The 19,964-nt window shown below is 43.3% G+C and overlaps 1 protein-coding gene across 1 annotated transcript in view; it reads right to left on the bottom strand.

Moving 5' to 3' along the window:
* Positions 1 to 19,964, bottom strand: part of VCAN (versican) — a 164,867-nt gene that overhangs the window by 67,955 nt on the left and 76,948 nt on the right. Inside the window, exon 6 of the mRNA XM_085632423.1 lies at positions 9,713 to 10,006. Within this exon, the coding sequence (XP_085488549.1) occupies positions 9,713 to 10,006 (294 nt within the window). The remainder of the gene's footprint in view (positions 1 to 9,712; positions 10,007 to 19,964) is intronic.

Genomic DNA, 19,964 nt, shown 5'->3' with positions numbered 1-19,964 from the left:
TTTATTTAGGCTTTGAAAAATGTATCTCTAAATCTCTCTTCATCAAAGGTACATGTTCACCCTTTTCCCTGCCTAACCCAGCAGTGAAGTCAGTAGACAACAAGCTTTCAACTCGAGCTGTTTCTTATATATTATAAATGTCTTATCCTTTCTTCTTCCAATGAACTCTTATTGGGCACTGGATGGGATTGCATCAGGCTGTTCATAGCCATTGTAATGCGTGGGTAACTTACACTGTTGGTGGCACCATGAAGAGAAAACTCACCATTCGAACACTGAATGCAGGTATGCAAACTGGAATAACTGATACCACTGACGCCTCTCCATTTCCGTTGACTGTACGGAAGCAGGCATTGTCAGGGACCTCTACTTTGTTGGGAGTAACATCAAACATTTCCTTGAAAAAATACCCTGTAAAACTTTGCTTGGCATCATAGTAAGGAGTGTTCGTGAAAATGGTGCGGACATTTAGCAGGAGAAAAACAAAGCGGATGTTCTTGTGCTAAAGAACACTGGTAGGAAGGGAAAGGGGGCTTATGCCTTTACCATGAAATCGTCAAAATTGCCACAAGAGGGAGAAGGAGGGGGTGAATGGGGGGTGGGGGGGGTGAATGGGGGGTGGGGGGGGGTGAAAAACACAACATAAGACAAAAGTAACAAGTGGAGTGGTCAAGGCACAGGCCAGGAGAAGAGATTAGCACAATGGTTCCTCTATTTCTTCCATGTGAAATGATGTCTGTACCTTACTGTTTCTTGGTTTACTCTTACAAATCCTTATTATCAAGTAGGCTAGACTATTTATCTTAAAGGAAGGAACTCACGACTACAGTTCCCAGAAGAGGGCATATAGATTGCCAAGAGGCACAGGATGAAAACTTGTTGTCCTGAGGGAAATGCACAAACATGATAAAAATGCAGCTCTCAAACACCAGAAGCCGCATCTACAAGGGTAGCCATAAGCAGAAGCCTCAATGCAGGGGATGGAATGCCGAAACCATTGTACAAGGAGGAAGTCACAGGGAAGGCAGAGTTGGCAGAAAGCATAGATCTAAGACTTACGCTGGGGACCCCCACAGATGGGTGGATGCTGCTGAGATGTCAGTTCAGCAAGATTCAGTCTAGAGTAAGGGAGGTCGCGCAGAGGTGAAACATTGCAGGTGCGGCTGGAGGTGTCTCAGCTGTTTCCCGCCATTACTTCCTGTGCTCACTTTAATGCATGAAGACATGCTGCCGCTTGCTCTGTATTGTTCTCAGAATGCCTTTATTGCATGAAGGCAGCTCCTGCCACACAAGCACTTAAGTAGAGAGGGTGATTTTTGTGTTCATAATGAAGTAGCACTTCCTCACGAATGCGGGAGTCTCTTCACTACAGAAGGGACGGAAATGATCCGGCCCACTCTTGCACTGATCAAAGGCTATCGGGCGCATTTAATGGGGCCTTTCATGCTAGGAAGGAAGGGCTGATGTTAGATTGACTGTATCACTGTTTATATGGCTAGGGCGGTTTTTATCATTGTAGAACAGCTCACGTCTGTTCTTCTCAAAATTGTTTAAGTAAGGAAATTAAGTTCGGATAATTAAATTAAAGTATATTATTCCTGGAGTGAGTTAAATGGATATTACTTTAATAGGATGCCTGGAGCCACAGTCCTTTATTCACAATGTTTTTTGGATTATCCCCCGCACCCCAGTCTAGACGTTTTTGTTGCTAATTAGCTTCTAATGTTTGCATTTCGTAGTGCAATATTACAAGCCTTCATTATAACACTGAGATACTCCACAAAAAAGTAAATATTGGCTGCCGTTTCAGAGAGAAGGAAGGGGCTCCTTTGGCTAGAATTGGAAAGTGGCTACACATGTTTATGTATCTCTTAAACCCAGAAGAAGACAGCTTCTAAGTGGGCCCTGTTTAGAGTTCAGAATCACAGATGTGCATGATGTATCTCAGATCACACAGCTTATATTTGGGAAACCTGGGCTTAAACTCAGGATGAAAAAATTCAAAGTCAATGAGACTGCCTATGTCATATCAAAAATTACCAAGGAAACTTGAAGTGCCTTCTAATGCATGTGGAGTCTGGGCTCGCGGTGTAAGCATTTTTTTACCCCAAGGTACAAGCGAAGGCTTGCTATCAATTGTTTCTGCTTATCATTACAGAAATACATATACAATTGATGTTTCAGTGGAGAATGCCATGAATAAATTGGCATAACACAGCCCGAAGACCAAACCCACACAAAGTGACTCTTCTATGAGTGTGTGTGGGCAAAGAGTGGTTGATTACAATAGGAAAAAAGCATTGGCAGAGCAAATAGAGCTGTCCTTGGCCAAGCTAATTCTATTGTTACGATTTATATTGCAAGCATATGCCACACAACGAAGATTTAAAAAAAACAAGGAAACATGTAGCCACCCAAATGTGCTGGCTGTATGAAATAAACAATTACTAAACAATTAACTATTGCAAATAATTGTAATGAAACAGTAAGAGTGCTACCTGGCTGGCAGGTGAACTTAGAACAGGTGTAGAAACCCTCAGAGGTCAGTATGATTTTTATTGAAGCTAAGAAAAGTTACTGTATGCTTTGAACTACTGAAGACACTGTTAAAAACAACCAAAAATGACTGAACGGAAATAAAATAGGGATAATGAATGGAAAGAGAAAAAGCGTTGGCAAAGTAAAGTATTAATGTACCAGCCCTAGCACTGAAGAGCACTTCTTTTTTAGGCAGATGTATGCAAGCTACCAGGTAATGACCTCACTCACAGTGCAAGGGGGGTAATGGCTGAAGTGGGCTGACCCATTTAAGCAGAGTGGAACGTTTCACTTTACATGTTTGCTTTTAACGTATTTCCAGCATATCTTAACTGTAGAACAAATGGATGTAAATACAAATATTTACTTTATTAATTCTATGGATAAATATTTTGCATTGTCTTGCAGTATTTCAGTGTGGCTGTAACTTAGCCAAAGCACAGGTTTGGATATTCTAAATTCAGATTTGTGTGAACACAGCTATACTGTGATATAACCTTCCTAATTCATCAAATGAATATACATTAATTGTGCCCCAACAGGCAAGTATGTAGTGTAGAGTCTTTCTTCAGGAAAGAACAAAATGTTAGCTTCGAAATGCTGCTGCATATATTAGAGCCAAAAATATTTCACTAAGGCAACCAAAAGTGGCCACTGGAAAATAAAATGAAGTGACTAATGTTACAGAACAGTTGCCTTCACTACTAGGGGCTAACATCTGTCCAATGATCATTTATTGAAACAAGGCATGGTAAGGGTGTCATGGAGACCTAAGTATATAAGGCGAATGGTTGGGTAGTAAAAGACAGCCATAATTGGGTTGCAGTGAGCCCTTTACAGTCCGGGATTGAAGGGTAACACTGCTCCCTCTGCGCCAACAATAGCTTAGCTATGCCCGAGCTCAGCTCTTCCAAACTGGCTTACTGGCCACCATGCCCAGCCGGAGCCGGGTATACTCCTATCCTCTCAGTTCCTCCACAGCCTTAGGAGCCAGCCCTCAACTAACTCTCACATATACGACCCAGCAAGTTTAATGGGCCCTGTTGCATGCATTGCCTGCAGAAACAAGGCTGGCTGTCCTCTAGAGCCGTCTTTGATGGCCTTCGGGCCCTCAACTCACCCAAAACTGCTCTTGCTGGGGGGCTCATCAATGCTTCTTCTTTATGAAGACATGCACAAGCCATAACTGGTTTAAATACCGCAAATACATTGGATTTTCTGTTCATCACTGAAACCTGGTTGAAACCTTGGTGTAATCCTGATATTGCCGCAGCAATACTGTCTAGTTATACAATTGTGTCCAAGTGCAGGACAATGTGGATCGGGTAACGGATGATCCATTATCTTCTGTGAGAGTTTTCAATGTCCCACCTTTGACATGGACACCCTCAAAGGTGCAGAAAGCCTAGGCTTCTGTCTTAGGGTCAGTGCATCAGAATCTTTCACTGGTTGTCTACTGTATCTCCCTCCAGGTCCTAGCACTCGCTTTTTGTCAATGATAGTGGAGGCACTTACTCTGTAGTAGTTCGCTATGCGAATTTTACTTTGCTAGGAGACTTTAACCTCCACCTTGATAACTCAGACAACGTTGAGGCCAAGTCCCTTCAAGAAACTCTAAAAATATTAGGTCTTTGCCAATTGCTAGATGCCACAACTCACATTTGTGGCCATACCTTCGATCGGACTTGCACCAATTATCCTAGCCTGATGATGGCACGAGAGTAAGACTAGAATGACAGTAGAAGAGACACTCTTTTTTCTTTATTCACGTCACCTCGTGCAATATTATTACTTAACTCCACTCGTCTGATACTGGGAGACATCAACGATCTGTAAACTCATCTCTGCCTCATTCAAACCTCATTATAAGTTCTAATTATTCACTCATTACAAAAGAAGAAAGAAAAATATGTACAGATTTTCCTTTTGTGAGTAATGCTGAAGTGGAAGAGCTTATAAGGTAGGTTATTAGTGACTTTTCCAAATTAAATGATTTGAGTAAAGTGTTGGATGACGTATTGCAGGCACATTATGTTGGTACAGCCATTAAAGACAAGATTACACCTGATGGAATTTCAGTTACGCCAGATGATTTGGAGTAATGTTGGTAATTCCGCATGTGACGCGAAATTACCGATAATCACACGATTACTCCTTACATAATTAAGAGTAATTTGGGGGAAAATACTAAAGAGAGAGCACATTTAGCGAGTGTGAGTGGGCGCTCGCTTTCGCTATTTGTGTTCTGCTGCATTTAATGCTATTTCATAGCTCAAAATACATTCTCATGTCCATTTTGGGCGCGAGGAGGCATTTTTGCTTCAAGAAACCGCGCTGAATGCAGAATTACTCCTCTTGCGTAATTCAAACATAATCTTGTCGAATTTTTAGGTAATTCCACGAGATTATACTACATTGAATTACGCCCACACCTAGACAAGATGTGATGTTGAAAGTTATCAACAGGTCAGAGTGGCCTATAATAAGACATTCATTTAGGCATGTCGTTTTAAGAAATGTAATGGTGGCTCCTAATCACTTGAGTATGAATTGCAAAATGAAATGCTTTTAAGCAAAGACTCTCCATTAAATGTAATCAAAGTCTATGATAAATATTTTATTGTGGCTTAATATGTAGGATCATTTCATTCATCATTTTGATGAGCAGCGAGGGAAGTCTAAGTCTGGAGAAATATCTAGTATAGTGCTTTCTAAAGTAAACATTTTGGAAGTTTCCAGACAGTTCTGTTAAACTATTTTCACGGCTTAGACCCGACTATTTGCAAAGAACACCGCAAGCTTCCCTAACATGATTCCTCCAATCCAGCTACAATCTTTGGCAGTCTGGGTTGAGTGACTGGTATCTCCCTAGATGAGTTCACATTAAGTCCTTTTGTTGGGATAATAGTTTAGGCCATACTCAGCACCCAGATGATTGCACTGATTTATCTTCCAACAGATCTCCCCAATTCGCTGATGTAGGATTGACTGGAATGTATTAAGCATTCTTGGGAAACAGTATCCTCAAGAACATCCCTAGCTTACTCAGCATCCATCCAGAAAGATCTCCCAGGAGCTAAAGAGCATAGAATGATCCCTAATATCCCATTTAGTAATCAGTATGTTCTATAGTTTAGGACACTTCTTTTACCACATTGTTGTTATTGGGTTCAGAGAAGACCTCTCATTGATTTGTGTTTACGGTAATGCTCACATCACTGGTTTCAGTTTAGTCAGGAAAGTATACAGCACATCTCTTCTATGTGCTGTATACACACGTCCTTGGGCTGAAGCTATTTAATGCTATTATTCCATACCTATTCATCTAACATGGAGAGGCCACTGCTGGATCTTGGATCAAATATACCTTTAAAAATGACTTTGAATAGACAGAAACAAGTGTTAATCATCAAAGGGTCCTTGATGTCTGTGCATTAGTATTCCTCACTTACAAATGATTCAACAAAGTTCCATTTCCTGAATGTCACTGGCCTATGCAGACATGTTTTCTATCTCACTAGTGTTATACTAAAATGATATTTGTAATTCTCCGTAATTCTCTAATAAAGAAGAATATTTCTAGAAAAGTATTCTTTCATATATATCTTTATGTAGGTCTTCTTTGTTACCAATTATATGATATTCGTATGTCCCTATTTAGTTAAAGGACTAAAGATAATTTTACTAAACCATTCTACCACAAAACATTTCAAACCTGCAATACATGTGTCACAGGCAGAATTATCCATGTCTGTGCTGATGTGGCTACTTATGCACTGGGCGACAATCTTTATTGAAAAACTGCAGTCTGTGCTGATGCTGCAGTCTGTGCTGATGCTGCAGTCTGAGTCTTTCCTTTAACTCGTTTAATAGTAGCGAATGAAAAGAGATTGTGGATTTGTGTATCCAAAACAAAGCAGAAATCCAGACTGGAGTCTTCTGGCTCAGGAAGTTGGGGATCAATTTCTAACTGTACAAATTGGACATCGAAATACATTTTTCCATAAAAGGGGATACTACGATGTCTTTGGCAATAAACTAATGGTGACGGCACTTGAGAAATGTCTCCTTCATTGGGAGAAAGATTTGTTTTGATAATGATTAAGACAGAAACTCTCTGGGGTGTATGAGAAAATTTTTGTCCTGTGGACAGCTCGAGCCATTTTGTTTCAAACTAAATGTATAACATGTGTCTTTGGCACTTGGAGAGTTGAGTCAGTGAGAACAGAACCAGGCTAGCAGTAGGAGGCAGAGGAAACTTCACCGAGGCACTCTGTAGCATGACATCACTCCTTCTTCCCTCCCTGAGCATCTGGACTGCAGACCTTTTTGCTCCAGCTACCTACAGTTCCCTGCTTGATTTTATTTCGCTCACAGTGGAGTTCCATGTTTCCAATTAGTCACCACTGATTCAGCTGTTCAGAACAAAGGTAACAATAACCTAGTTTTATTTCACTGGCAATGGCCCCTTACCGTTTTTATCCATCATCAAAAAGCTCGGAAGACAGCGGTGCAGATTTATCGAGCCTTTGCACGGGTGCAAAGTAACAAAAATTGACCTAAATTGCTTTAAAGTTTGATATACTATTTACTTTTGAGTGTAAAATTTGTTTTGCATTGGAAAGTTGCCAAAAAATAATGCAAATACCTCTTCACGCTACTTTGAATTGCTTTGCGTTAAGGGGCTGTTTTGTGGTTGATACAATAGCATTCTCATGAAACCGCCAATGGCTCTGACACAAAGCTCTATCTACCAACAATGGTAGACAGGGCTTTGCAGCAAAAATGTTTGTATTTCTCCTAACTTTACCAACGTTGCATGCATGCTGTACTGAACCACACACATCCAGTGTGGGAAATGTTTTAACGTTGGTCTAAGCCTAGGAGTTTTTACTGGAAGGGTAACTTTCAATTTTGTACTGGAAGGATTCCCTTCCAATACAAAGCCTCTTCCAGACACTATGATGTAATGGTGTGGGGGTGGTACTAGTGGCTTAATGAGACTTTAGGGCCCTCCCTGCAAAGTACATACAGGAGGCCCCCCATGCTCTGGACCCATGGACCTGCCAGTGACAGAAGGGCCCCCCGGAGCTCGGCCCCCCCTGCACTGCGGGGGCTGTGGGGGCTTTTGTTACACCACTGGGTGGTACAAGACAGGTTCAAAGAGCACCAGTGCAGGGGGGAAGAGAAACAGCACTATATCTCTTCAGATGCGCTATATTAAACTTTATAAATAAATAAATAAATAAATAAGTAAGATGTGGTGCTGTCCTGCTCCCCCCTTCTCATGCAATGCTGCACAGAAGACTTGGTTGCTGCATGAAATGACATATTTGTAATTCTGCACTAAAGTGCTACCTCGCAATATTCAGCACTTCATAATAGCGACCTACTTAAACAAGCATTGGAAGAGGTTACTGAATATTTAGACCTTGTTGGATCTTTACATGCAGTGCTACGCACAGGTGCAAATGTATAACCTTTGAGAATTCATAAAATCCCAGTTGTATGACTAGAATGCTGCACCCGTGGCAGCTTTCCATGTGTACTGCTGGGATTTCATGTGGTAACTGCTATTTCCCCATTGTGAGTGGTACTCGGGTTCCAACTCTGCTTTGTGGAGAGACAGCCTGCTGTGCAAATGCATGTCCTTTCTCTTTTCTTCTTCACTGGGAAACCTTGTCTCCAAAGAAAAGTCACTTCTGCTGCTCCACCTTAAGGTCTGAGGATGTTCAGCTTCCCTTTCCGCCCAAGAAATAGAGTAAACCCTGGCCATGGCCAGCATGGAAATGGGTAGGAAAAGAGTTTTTGAAGACCAATAAGATCACAAGTTAGGGTACATCTGCAATATCTTAAAGATAACCATGCCTTGGTCGTTTCACTTCCAACTTCTTACATTGAGTTTACTCCTGTGTACGTGTACACAGTTGCGGGGTACATTAAGACTGCAGTATAAGTATTCAAACCAGCCAGGTTTCATTTTTGTTGCTAGCTGACAGGCGACAATAGATTCATTTTGGTCCTTAACCATAGGTTTTTATCCACAAATGGATTTGTAAACTAGTCCCAACATTTTGCAAACAAAAGGCCTCATTTACAAAGAATTGGCATAGGAAAGCACCACAAGTCTGTTTGCTGTGCTGCCCTACGCCAATCCTAAATGGCAGGAATGCACCATATTAACAAGATATGGTGCATTCCTGTCCTTTCAGTCCGTGCAGGAATACCTTTTGCAGCCGAGCACAAATGCAGGCATCCTTGCACCATGGTGCAAGGGTATCTGTATTATTGACAAGATTGTTTTTGTGCAGGAAGGGGCACCTTCCTGCACAAAAACAATCACGAGTGGCATTTTCCTCATTCTATGTGTGCTACAGAATGCAGCACACAGAAAGAGAAAATACAAGGAAAAATGTAATCATTTCTCCTTGTTACGCCTGCTCTGGGAGGCGTACGTTTTTGGTGCTGCCCCAGTGTTATGTGATTTTGTAAATCTGGGGCAGTGCTAAAATCCATGGGTGTTGCGTGAGAACACACACCTCAACAGGCATGTAACGTCTCCTTTACGCAGAGTAAGACAACGCAGTGCTTTGTGCTGCCTTTCCTTACTCCATATCTATGAGTCCATGCAAAACCACGCAAGGCGGCCTTGCGTCGCCTCATAGATATGATTGAGAGACCTGCACCACCGGACCTCTTGTAAATGGGGGCCGATGCTTCAAAATCACACCTGAAAGAAAATTCTGTGCATTTACTTATCGCCTAAAAATGCATGGATAACACTACACAAATCATTTCTAGAAAACATATATAATGCAAATGTTAATTCTTAATCTACTCTATTCAATCCTCTGCGGTGTGAAACATGTCTATCATATCTCAGCTCATCTGGGCTACGCTAAACTAAGTTCTTAAATCTGTATGTTATTGATAAGTGTGCTTACTCCAAGACATTGTTAGGTAAATCACACAAAAATCATGAGCAAGACACAGTTGCTCACAGAAATAACAGAGCGGCTTAGGTCCAATGTGTGCAGGCATCCTCGAAGCATCATAAAATGTCCACTCAGAGTGAATAATGTCAACACATAAAGAAATGTGTCCCCTCCTTAGAGACTCCCACAGAGACATTGTAATTGAATCAACCAGAAATAAAAGGGAGACACACACTTACCTTGGATACAGTAGGCATCGTACTTGGTCTGAGGGTCAGGGAAGTAGGTTTGGTTCCTGTAGCGGTACTTGGTGCGTACCCCCAAAAGCCCACCTCCACATTGAGGTCTAGCCACCGAGATGGGGTACCGGACACTGCCGTCAGACAGCCAACCATAGTCACAGCGGTCGAAACCTTTCCTCCAGGCAGCATGGAGTTCTCCAACAGATGCCAGGATAGACTGCTTCTTCGCACAGGCCTTCTTTGCTTCCTCGAATGTCAGCTTGGTTGGAGAACTGATGTGGAACACCTCACCTGTGTAAAGGAAAATAAAGTTGCATCATAACTTATATTCACATGTCTAGGTAGCCGGATTGAGAGCATCTATTCCACTAAAGACAACAACCAACTAGAGGATTCTAAAGCACACAGGGTCTAATTGGTACCCTGTAGGTGTGACTTACTCCTTAAAATTCACAAAAAAATCAAGAAAGAGTCAGAACTGATTGCAAACTCTATGCAGAAATGCTGAATGGCGCAGTAATTTCCCCATTCCTCTGGGAAAACTCTGTTGTCACGTAGAGCCCGGACGTACAGTACCGGCTCTCTCTATGTCTGACCCTTATGGGAAGAACAACCCCTTCCTTGACAGCCCCCCGTCTAAACCTCCATATGTTCAGTCCTTACGGAACCGACCACGACCAAGTAAATGAAAGAAACGTGCTGTGTCTGTCTGGAGTTAAATGCTGTAGGCTGTAAAGTATTCCAGGTAGAAAAATATGAGGTGATTGTAAGAGTTATTAGTAGTAGTAGCTTTATAAGAGAAGATGTAGTAGTAGTAGATGTGTTGGTAAGAAGGATAGTAGAAGTATTGGTAGTAGTAGCAGTAGCAGTAGTATTGTGGTGAGACAATAGTAGTATTAGTAGTAGGAGCAGATGTAGAAGTAGCAGTAAGTGTGTTGGTAAGAAGGATAGTAGAAGTAGTGGTAGTAGTAGTAGTAGTAGTAGCAGTAGTAGCAGTAGTATTATGTGGCAGTAGTAGTATTAGTATTAGTAGAAGTATAGGAGCAGGTGCAGTTATAGCAGTAAATGTTTTGGTAGTAAAGATAGCAGTAGTCGCAGTAGTATTATGGGGCAGCAGTAGCATTAGTAGTAGTACCAGTAGTAGTAGAGGTATAGGAGCAGATGTGGGAGTAGAAGTAAGTGTGTTGGTAGTAATGATAGTAGTAGTAGTAGCAGCAGTATTAGTGGTATTATGGGGCAGTCATAGTATTAGTAGTAATAGTGGTAGAAGTCTAGGAGCAGATGTAGTAGTAGCAGTAAATGTGTTGGCAGTAATGATAGTAGCAGTAGTAGTCATACTATGGGAGCAGATGTAGTAGCAGTAACAGTGTTGGCAGTAATGATGGCAGTAGCAGTGGTAGGAGTCACAAACATGTGATCCAGACTGCACGATTTCTTATTGTAACGAGATACAATGGTTTACATTTTTACCTTCTACAGACTCCAGGCACCATCATTGCATTAACTTCTACAAATTGTAAAATCAAATGCTTTTGCCTACAAAACAAAGCATACACAAGGAGATGATGGACAGAGTTCTGAAACTTTTCAGATACTCACCCCCGCGACCCCGGTTCAGACTTAGCTATATGCAAATCAGTCTTGACCCAGTGCCTCATGGGAACAGTCAAGACCAAACTGCCTAGCCATGTTTTCCCTGGACCAGAAACAGGCATCCTAGGACCGGTTTTGGGGTAACACCCCTCATCAGCCAGGCTAGATTGAATCCAGTGGCAAAGTGGGCAAGGGACCCATGTCTGGCCATGCCCTGCCAACTTAGGGCTAACAAAGCAAACACAAGGAGATGATGGATGGAGTGCTGAAACTTTCTGACACTCACCCCCAGTCACAGATCTGGGTTGCATCTATCATCATTAGTTAGCTAACTTTGCCACCCCCGTTCAGAGATAGCTATATGCAAATCAGTCTTGACCCTGTGCCTCATGGGAAAAGTCCAGACCGAACTGCCAAGCCATGAATTCTCTGGACTGTAAACAAGCATCCTGGGACAAGTTTCGTGGTAACACTCCTCATCAGCCAGGCTACCTTGAATACAGTGGCGAAATTACCAAGGTCCCACGTCTGGGCATACCCCGCCAATTTAGGATGAACAAAGCAAAACCGGTTCTAGGATGCTTGTTTCCAGTCCAGGGAGGACCTGGCCTGGCAGTTCAGGCTGGACTGTTCCCATTGGACGCAGGGTCAAGACTGATTTCCATATGGCTGGGTTCAAACTGGAATGGCATGGTGAGCAAAAAAACGATGGATTTAGGCCCAGATCTCTGTACTGGGGTGAATGCATGACATTGTTCTGCATTCTGTCCATCAATTGTTGTTTTTGCATTTGCTTACAAAACAAGCAGTGGATTCAGCAGATTGGGAATCTTATTTATGAGAGGCTTGCGCCGCCGGAGCATCACTATTTTTTATGCTCTGGCGTCCCAACCCTCTCAATCATATCTACGAGGCCATGCAAAGCCACTTTGCGTGGCTTTGCATGGCCACATAGATATGGAGAAGGACAAAGCAGCGCAAGTCACTCAGTTGCCTTACTCTGCACAAGGGAGGCATTCCATGGGTGCTGCGGTGGGTTTTCCCACGCAGGACCCATGGATTTTGATGCTGCCCCAGAATTACTTACTCTCGTAAACCTTGGGCACCGCCAAAACCTTCCACCTTCCCAGAGCAGGCATAACAAGGAGAAATATTTGTATTTCACTTTCTTTTTTCTTCTTTCCATGTGTGCTGCATTTTGCAACATACATAGAATGAGGAAAATGCCTCTTTGGATTGTTTTTGTGCAGGAAGGTCTCCCTTCCTGCACAAACACAATCCTGCATGCAACGCAGACAACCTTGGTGCAAGGGTGCCTGCGTTGACGCTAGACAGCAAATTGTGCTCCAGCACAGATGTAAAGGACAGGAATGCACCGTCTTTCACAAATATGGTGCATTCCTGGCATTCACATTGATGTAGGTCAGCGCAGCAAGAAGCCTTGCAGCATTGCCCTGTGTCAATTATGCGTAAATGAGGGCCTCAGTTAACAATGGAAGCGAAACAGACGCTACATCGTCATACTCCGGTCCTTCGCCAAGCAACTAGCGCAAATGTTAGCAAACGTGCATACATTTCTCTTATCAATATCACTGCCTACCATCAGTTCAGTGAAACTGAGCTCCAGACATCAGCGCAGAGCAGTTGCAACCACACGAGCGTTCGCGGGGTTTTACTTGTTTCATTCCATTTTTTTTACAGGAAATAGCACGTAATTTTGTAGCATTTAAAGGATGCTACTTATATTTCATATTTGGTTTCTAATATGCAGTAGTGGCTCCTAGAGGGAGTGCAGTGGGGTGGTGGGGCAGGCGGGGAGGGGTAGGGTGGGGGGTAGTAACTCCCGATTAAGGCCGAACGGAGTTCAGTAACTAAATAAATAAATAAAACGAATTACATTGCGTGCGCTGCAACACCAAGCTGGTGATTCAGCGTACAATGTAATTCGTTCCGGAGTTTACTGCCCCCCGCCCCACAGCACTCCCTCCAGGAGCCTCTACTGTTAATATGCCTGTACGCCTCAATTTACTTTAGGGTGGGATTACAACCAATTCGAAATATTTAATATTGACGGGCACTGACCACCACTCCTCCCGCTACATTATTAGTATGTAAATCGTTAGCTATTTCATTTAATGCTATCTAGAGTGTTAATTTTGAAAGTCAGCCAAGCTGATGCTAAGAAGCAGAAACTTTGATTTAATTTAGCACTCAAATGAGGGTAATGAGGATTTTGAAAGTCAGCCAAGCTGATGCTAAGAATCAGAAACTTTGATTTAATTAAGCACTCAAATGAGGGTAATGAGTGCTGGGCCTAATGCCGATAAGGAGGCGAGCTAGAGTGAGATCAGAAAAATGTAAATAAAAGGAGTTCCGTGCTTGGCCACATGATGGCAGTGTTGATGCATGAGATCAGCACTGTGATCATGGAACCCTGCTATTTTTTTTTTGTTGCTCGTTAGCGAACCGAACTCTGACTTTAAAAGATGCAGATGTTGATAGTGCTAAATCGCTGCATGGATTCTCCATGAGCTGTGGTAGTGGACAGGATTCTCAGTAAATCTATGTTGAAATCCCTTTACGCCAGCGTAGTGTCGCGTAACTTCAGCAGGTTTGCGTTGCGGATTTACTAGAGATTACACTATTGGGCCACGCTGCGTAATTACGCACCCTCCGTGGGAAGAAAGATGTGCAAATCAGGCTTCACAATGGAAGTGATGCAGTGACCAGCGGCAGTAGCCAGGGAACGTCACTGTCCTAGGGCTATAAACCAATGTATGCCAGAAGACAGCTATGATTCAGTCCGGCTGAGCAGCAAAGAAAAGAAAGATATTGTGAGGTCTTCAAGAGGATTCGCAGACATTCAAAGGTTGGCGTTTTAGAAAGGAGGAGGTGCGACCTTACTCCGGGTAACACGGTGGTTTTCTCTTCGAGACACAGAATAGATTGGCTGTAAGAAGTGAGTGTTTCTTGGCAACGCAGGGAAATAACGTTGATTTTAAAGAATTATTGCATTGCGGCACCACAAGTGAATATTTGAGACAAGTATGGCGAGAGTGCGTACTTGTCGGCATGAATACTAAATTAGCCCTTCAGTTTACAAAACTTTAGGGCCCAGAAGAGAGGAACGTGTCTGTTGTATCTTTGAAGATGCTGAGGATTAGCAAACTTCGAAAGAGTCTCAATTTGGCAAATTGGCGAACCGAGCCCGAGTCAGGTAAAGGATTTGCCTGTGAGCACACAGTGACGTGAAGTGGGATGCTGGGATTACAATCAAGTCAACAGATTAGCCACTAGACTGCATCTCCGCCTTGAATTCCAGAGGAAATGGAGACGACCCGGAAGTAAATCATTAGCTACTTAAACCAGCACAAGAGCAATTGAGCACTAATAGCGTTATCACTCTCCTCTCCACACAGATCAGCAAACATAACAGAGAATTTGTCCGCTAGACCTCGAGAGAGCGTAATCACTCATTCAGCAGGAAGCATTCATATGCTGTGCAAGCTGTCGGTCCATCACTCATCACTTATGTGTGTTGAAACACATTCACTTTGACCGCATTAAACATAGAAACACAAAAGATTGAATGGACAAAATGAAAAAAAGGAAGACAAAAAGAGAAAACTTTAAAGTAAAAAAATAAAAGGCTCGGTTCATGGCCATCCGGCTGCCGTTGGGCTCTCGCCTGGGCTTCCTCTGCTGATGTATGAAAGGGGTTCACCCCTTCGGTGTCTATGTAGTTTCCATGTATTCGCTCTTGCCAACAGCATTCCAAGTTTCTGTAAAGAGCTCAAAGATCGCGCTGCTTGCCCTTCTCTTTACAGTGCTGTCCTCACTGGGAAGAGAGGGGAGAGGATGTGGTCCGTCGGCTAGACTGCCGACTTTGGTGCTGGAAACCAGGGTTTGAGCCTCGGGGTAGCGTCCACATCCTGTGATTCTGGCAGGGCCGGACTGGGAACCAAAACCGGCCCTGGCAAAGTGCTCGGCCGCCCCCTCCCCTCCCCTGGGGTTGGGGGTGCGGCCGAGCTCTTTGCCAAGGCCGGTTTTTGGTCGATTTTGTTACAGGGCCGATTTTGCAGCTATGCTGCAAAAGCGGCCCTGTAACAAATGCGGCCTCCAGAGGCCCAAAACCGGCCCCCACCCTTTCGGCGCACCGGGGGATTGCCCGGTGCCCGCTACGGCCAGTCCGGCCCTGGATTCTGGGCAAATCACTTAATTTCCCCGTGCCTGAATGTGTAATGTAAATACGGTGCTCGTATAAAGCGCTCCAATACCTTCGGGTCGAGTTCACGCTATATAAATATGCAACAACAAAAAAATGTGACTGACTCAGTGGCAGAGCCAGGCCCCTAGGGTAACATCTCCATGGCCTCGGCACGGCTGTGGTTACATGGATCTCTTGTGTTCCAAAAAAGGTTCGCATTGCAGGGGCAATACCCTCCTCGCCTCATGCTCATCTTCCCAGCGCCTTTCCTCCATTCACGACTCAAGCGCCACCAAGTTACACTTGGGTTTATAAATATTCATGAGCTCAGGCTTCATGGGATGGAAAACCCAAGGCATCTGGTGACAAAGCCTATGTTGTGTTCCGACCTTTGTAATAGCCAGGCCTACAAATGACTCACTAAGAAAGACTAAGAATGGCCTTGTGGACTCACCTCCACCTGTTCCTGGTCGGCTTCATAGCGCAGGTTTGTGTCTGTGTCACCTCCAAGCAGTGCTTGATTTGTAAAAAAAAAAGAAGTGCCGGGGCTCCCCTCAGGAGGCCACTGCAGCTTGCACCACACATTGCCCCTGCCATGCTGCCAATGGTAATAACAATACAACTACTAACCATCACACTACTACTACAAGTGTGACAATTCGGACTATTCCAGGCCCCCGAAGCTATAAGAATGGCTTGGGCCGCAGGCAATAGTCATTTTTAATATATACTGAGTTAATAATTGACTTTTGGTGTGGTCATCTCAGACAGCGCCATCTTGTGGGAGACTGCCACAAGTGCAGGTGTTGACAATTAAGAGCCGATGCCGAGAACCAGAAACCATCCGCTCAAATTAAGCCTCCATGTTATTTGCAGAAGATAATGTCAAGAGCAGCAGGCAATCCATTTATACCAGCATCATTTAGGATAGTTTTATTTACCTTTAACTCATCGTGTGTGAGTGTATGTTTATTTATTTACATATGTCCATGTGTACCTGTCTTTGTGAGTTTCAACGTGTGTGCCGTTGGGTGTATGAGTGTGTGCATGCTTACATCTAACTTTATAGTTTCTGTGTTTGTGTGTCTCTGGGCATGTGTTCATGAGTGTGTGTGACTATGTGTGTGAGTCAGTGTGTGTGGGCACACACATAAGAGAATCGCAATAAAAAACGAACTCCATTAAATCCGCCGAAAGGCCTGGCGAAAGGGCATCCAGGTACAATGGGAGAGCATGGTCCTGGGCTTGCCTGAAGAAACATTAACCAAAGCCAGGCTAATGAAGGTTTCAACTGCAACATGCCTAATGGCCTCTTTCTTCTGTGGTCGTTGGTGAAATGCACCCGTCTCATTCATTGGCTTCCTGCCCATTATAAAGAAATACAATACAATGTACGGTGGAGGGAAATTAGGAAGTGCAGGGAGGACTGGGCATGGCTTCATCCAGGTGCTATTGGAAATATGGCAAACCTGAAAGAAAAAAAGATCTGGGGAATCCCTCAGATTCGGCCGGTCTCCAAAGCACAGTAAGGTGCAAAGTATGTGGGACTCATTGGACTGTCCACCAGTGGGTAAACATCGAAGCGGTCTCTCAAAGCTCTGAAGAGCAGCAACTTGAGGAAGTGGGACTAAAGCTGCTAACCAGCACGGAGACCACGCTATGTGTGGCTATCAGTCCGCATGTGGGATACATCAACCCTGAACCATAGGCAAGACTATCCACTCCCTGTTCTACAACAAGAACCAAAGACAGCCAAACCTAACACAGACAACCTGAAGAAGGCCCAATCCTTCTTCAGGGCTCACATTCTTGTGTGGAAATGCAGCGCATGTTCAGCAGGTGTTATTCATTGGTAAACAGTGCCATTGCTGTGTCTTTCTTTTCTGTGCTACAACTGTTTGAAAGGAGGCACAAACGAGAATATTTCTCCCAATCATCGTGCATGTTTCATATAGTATGTTATGTTGTAGTAGATTTATGTATACAGCACGCATTCTATCATTAGTAAAGTTTCGCAGCGTGAAGTGTAAAAGTAGAGGGCGTGTGAAGTGGGGAGCGGGCCAATTAATTATTTTCTCATACAGAGGGATGATATATTATTACAGCTGCCAGATCGGCTTCAGGCAGTAATTTGTATAACTCACTCGAACAAATTGTGTCTAATTATTTATTTAAAACAAGTTAGAATGTAGCAAAGGTAATGCAGTGTGTAAGAGCTATTTTGTTATGCAGAAAGCATGTGTTTCTCAACAGTCATAACACGAGTATATATATGTAGTGATTTGTTTTATAAAGTCGGTTCCCAGCAGTGTCAAGTCACCTCTGTATTAAAATCCCTTCCCCTGATTGCTCTGTTCCAGTCCTCTCTTGCTGTGTATTTCCTGGTTAATTTGGAAGCTGCTTCTACCTGGTAGGATGCGTTTGAGGCCCCAAAATGGAGTGCAGTTCTCAGTTCCTTAAGTTCACAAGTTTGAAAACAGTTCTTACCACATTCCACGGGCTGATACTGTGAGAGTGCCAGGATGCCAGACACACACAAAACAATGACGTTGAGGTGTCTGCACGCCTTGATGTCTTCTTCACATTTTAAATGTTTGCAAAATACTGCAGCCCCCCAGAGCCCCTGGGAGGACTTTAAACCTAGTGCCACACTCAGAGAGAGGCAGGCGTGTCTAGCAAGGTCGGTCTTCCTTCCTGGTTCTTGGCCATTGTTACACCTGTTATCCTTTTATTGTGTTGTATCATAATGTTATTTCTACTCAGACCGCTCACGCCACACACTCCGTGGGTAGACCAAGGCAGACCACTGTCCTGATAAATGCTGCAGATCCATCAGAGGCTCACAATTGATGACAATTTAGAAATGAAGAGACTTACTATAACCTCTTTTTCTTACCTTTGTGAAAAGGGGCTACTAGTACACTTAGGGGTTACCCCCCCCCCACACACACACATACACAATTTAATTCCTCTGGACCCATTATGTGACTTTTACTTTAGAAAATTCTGTACAACCCATGAACTACACTGACAGAGTAGGAGCAGTAACCATGTGTTTATGTGTGAGACGTGTGTGTTGGTCACACATCTCCTAAGATTCCAGCATCCTGGCATAGTGAAGAGCAGACAACGATATGTAGCACGCCTCTCAAAGTGGGCGGTGTTTTGAATTCCTGTTGTAGGTTACAAGGCCATTTGAGTTTTAGAGCGCATATGTACACAGAGATAGGGTACCCTTCTGTCATTAAAGGCTACAATATCCTTTACTATTTCAATTTTATTAGAGATAAGGCATTGTTGCATTAACATTTTTTATCTCTAACTACCACAACATTGTTGTAGATGGCCCCACTAGAACATGTACATGTGTCTTCAAAGGCTTTCCCTAAGTTACATAGCTTGAAAGAAAATGGCACATGTAGTTTACAGAGCTTTGCTGATTTTTAATCTAAAAGAATTCTGCTGGCCCTGCCCAAGCACAAACTGGAGGACCGACAATTTGCATTGTCATACCTGCACGCTATAATTCCTACCCCGGCTCCCACCACCCTAGCCTAGCCCTATCTCTCAATACCCCTTCCCTGCCCCCTCCCCGTCCTGAGATGAATTCTCCAGCATCCAGAGGCAGCTAGAGGAAGGTTTTTGGGGAATGCTTTCATTTAGGTAGATATAGGAGAATTAGGCCACCCAGTACCAAAACCTTCAAAAGTGCCCCCTTCCACTGCCTACATATTATTTGACTGGAGTTAAGCTCACGGGGGAGGGTAGGTGAGGCTTATAGTAGGATGAATTTCTCATTTTATTAACTCACATCCTTTCATGTTAATAACCTGCTTTCGGAAACAGTAGGTGGTTTGGTGAGTGCAGAAGTGCATAAGCCCCACTAATTCACATGAAGCCAGAGTTCACTGCATGACCAACCTCTTGACCTTTTGAAACAAAAAAGATCTGCGATTTTAAACTGGCATTTATTCTGTTTTTAGTCATGTCAGCATTTTCTATTCTTGCTTAAATTTGAGGGCTGCTGAGATTGGACAAATCCTCAAGATGCCAACCTTTAGGTTAGGATGTTATTATACTTGAGATGATTACTGAACATGCCAGAGGACTAAGCCCCTATTCATGAATGGCATCTGTAGAATACCCTGCTAACAGGGCCAACAATGCTTACAAAACATTGCAACTCTGACCAGATTTACCCTCTATTGATGTCTAAGGAAATCCTGCAATGCACACGTTTCATCCCTGTGAGGGCTGATATTGCCTTTCATCCTTACAAAGTTGAAGAAGTGATACTAACTACCGATATTTAGGTGTCACGTACGTTTGTGGTGGTGCTGTACGAACAGTCAATAATATTGTTATGACGCCTACTCTATTTGATGTATATTTAAAGCCTTTAAGAGAGTATCTAAGTTAACAAGCAGACTTTTTTTGTTTTTGACGTTT

The sequence above is a fragment of the Triturus cristatus genome, chromosome 2_1, assembly GCF_964204655.1.
Source record: "Triturus cristatus chromosome 2_1, aTriCri1.1, whole genome shotgun sequence".
Taxonomy (NCBI): domain Eukaryota; kingdom Metazoa; phylum Chordata; class Amphibia; order Caudata; family Salamandridae; genus Triturus; species Triturus cristatus.
Note: the sequence above shows the minus strand (reverse complement) of the source record. Positions and strands in the feature narration are given on the sequence as shown.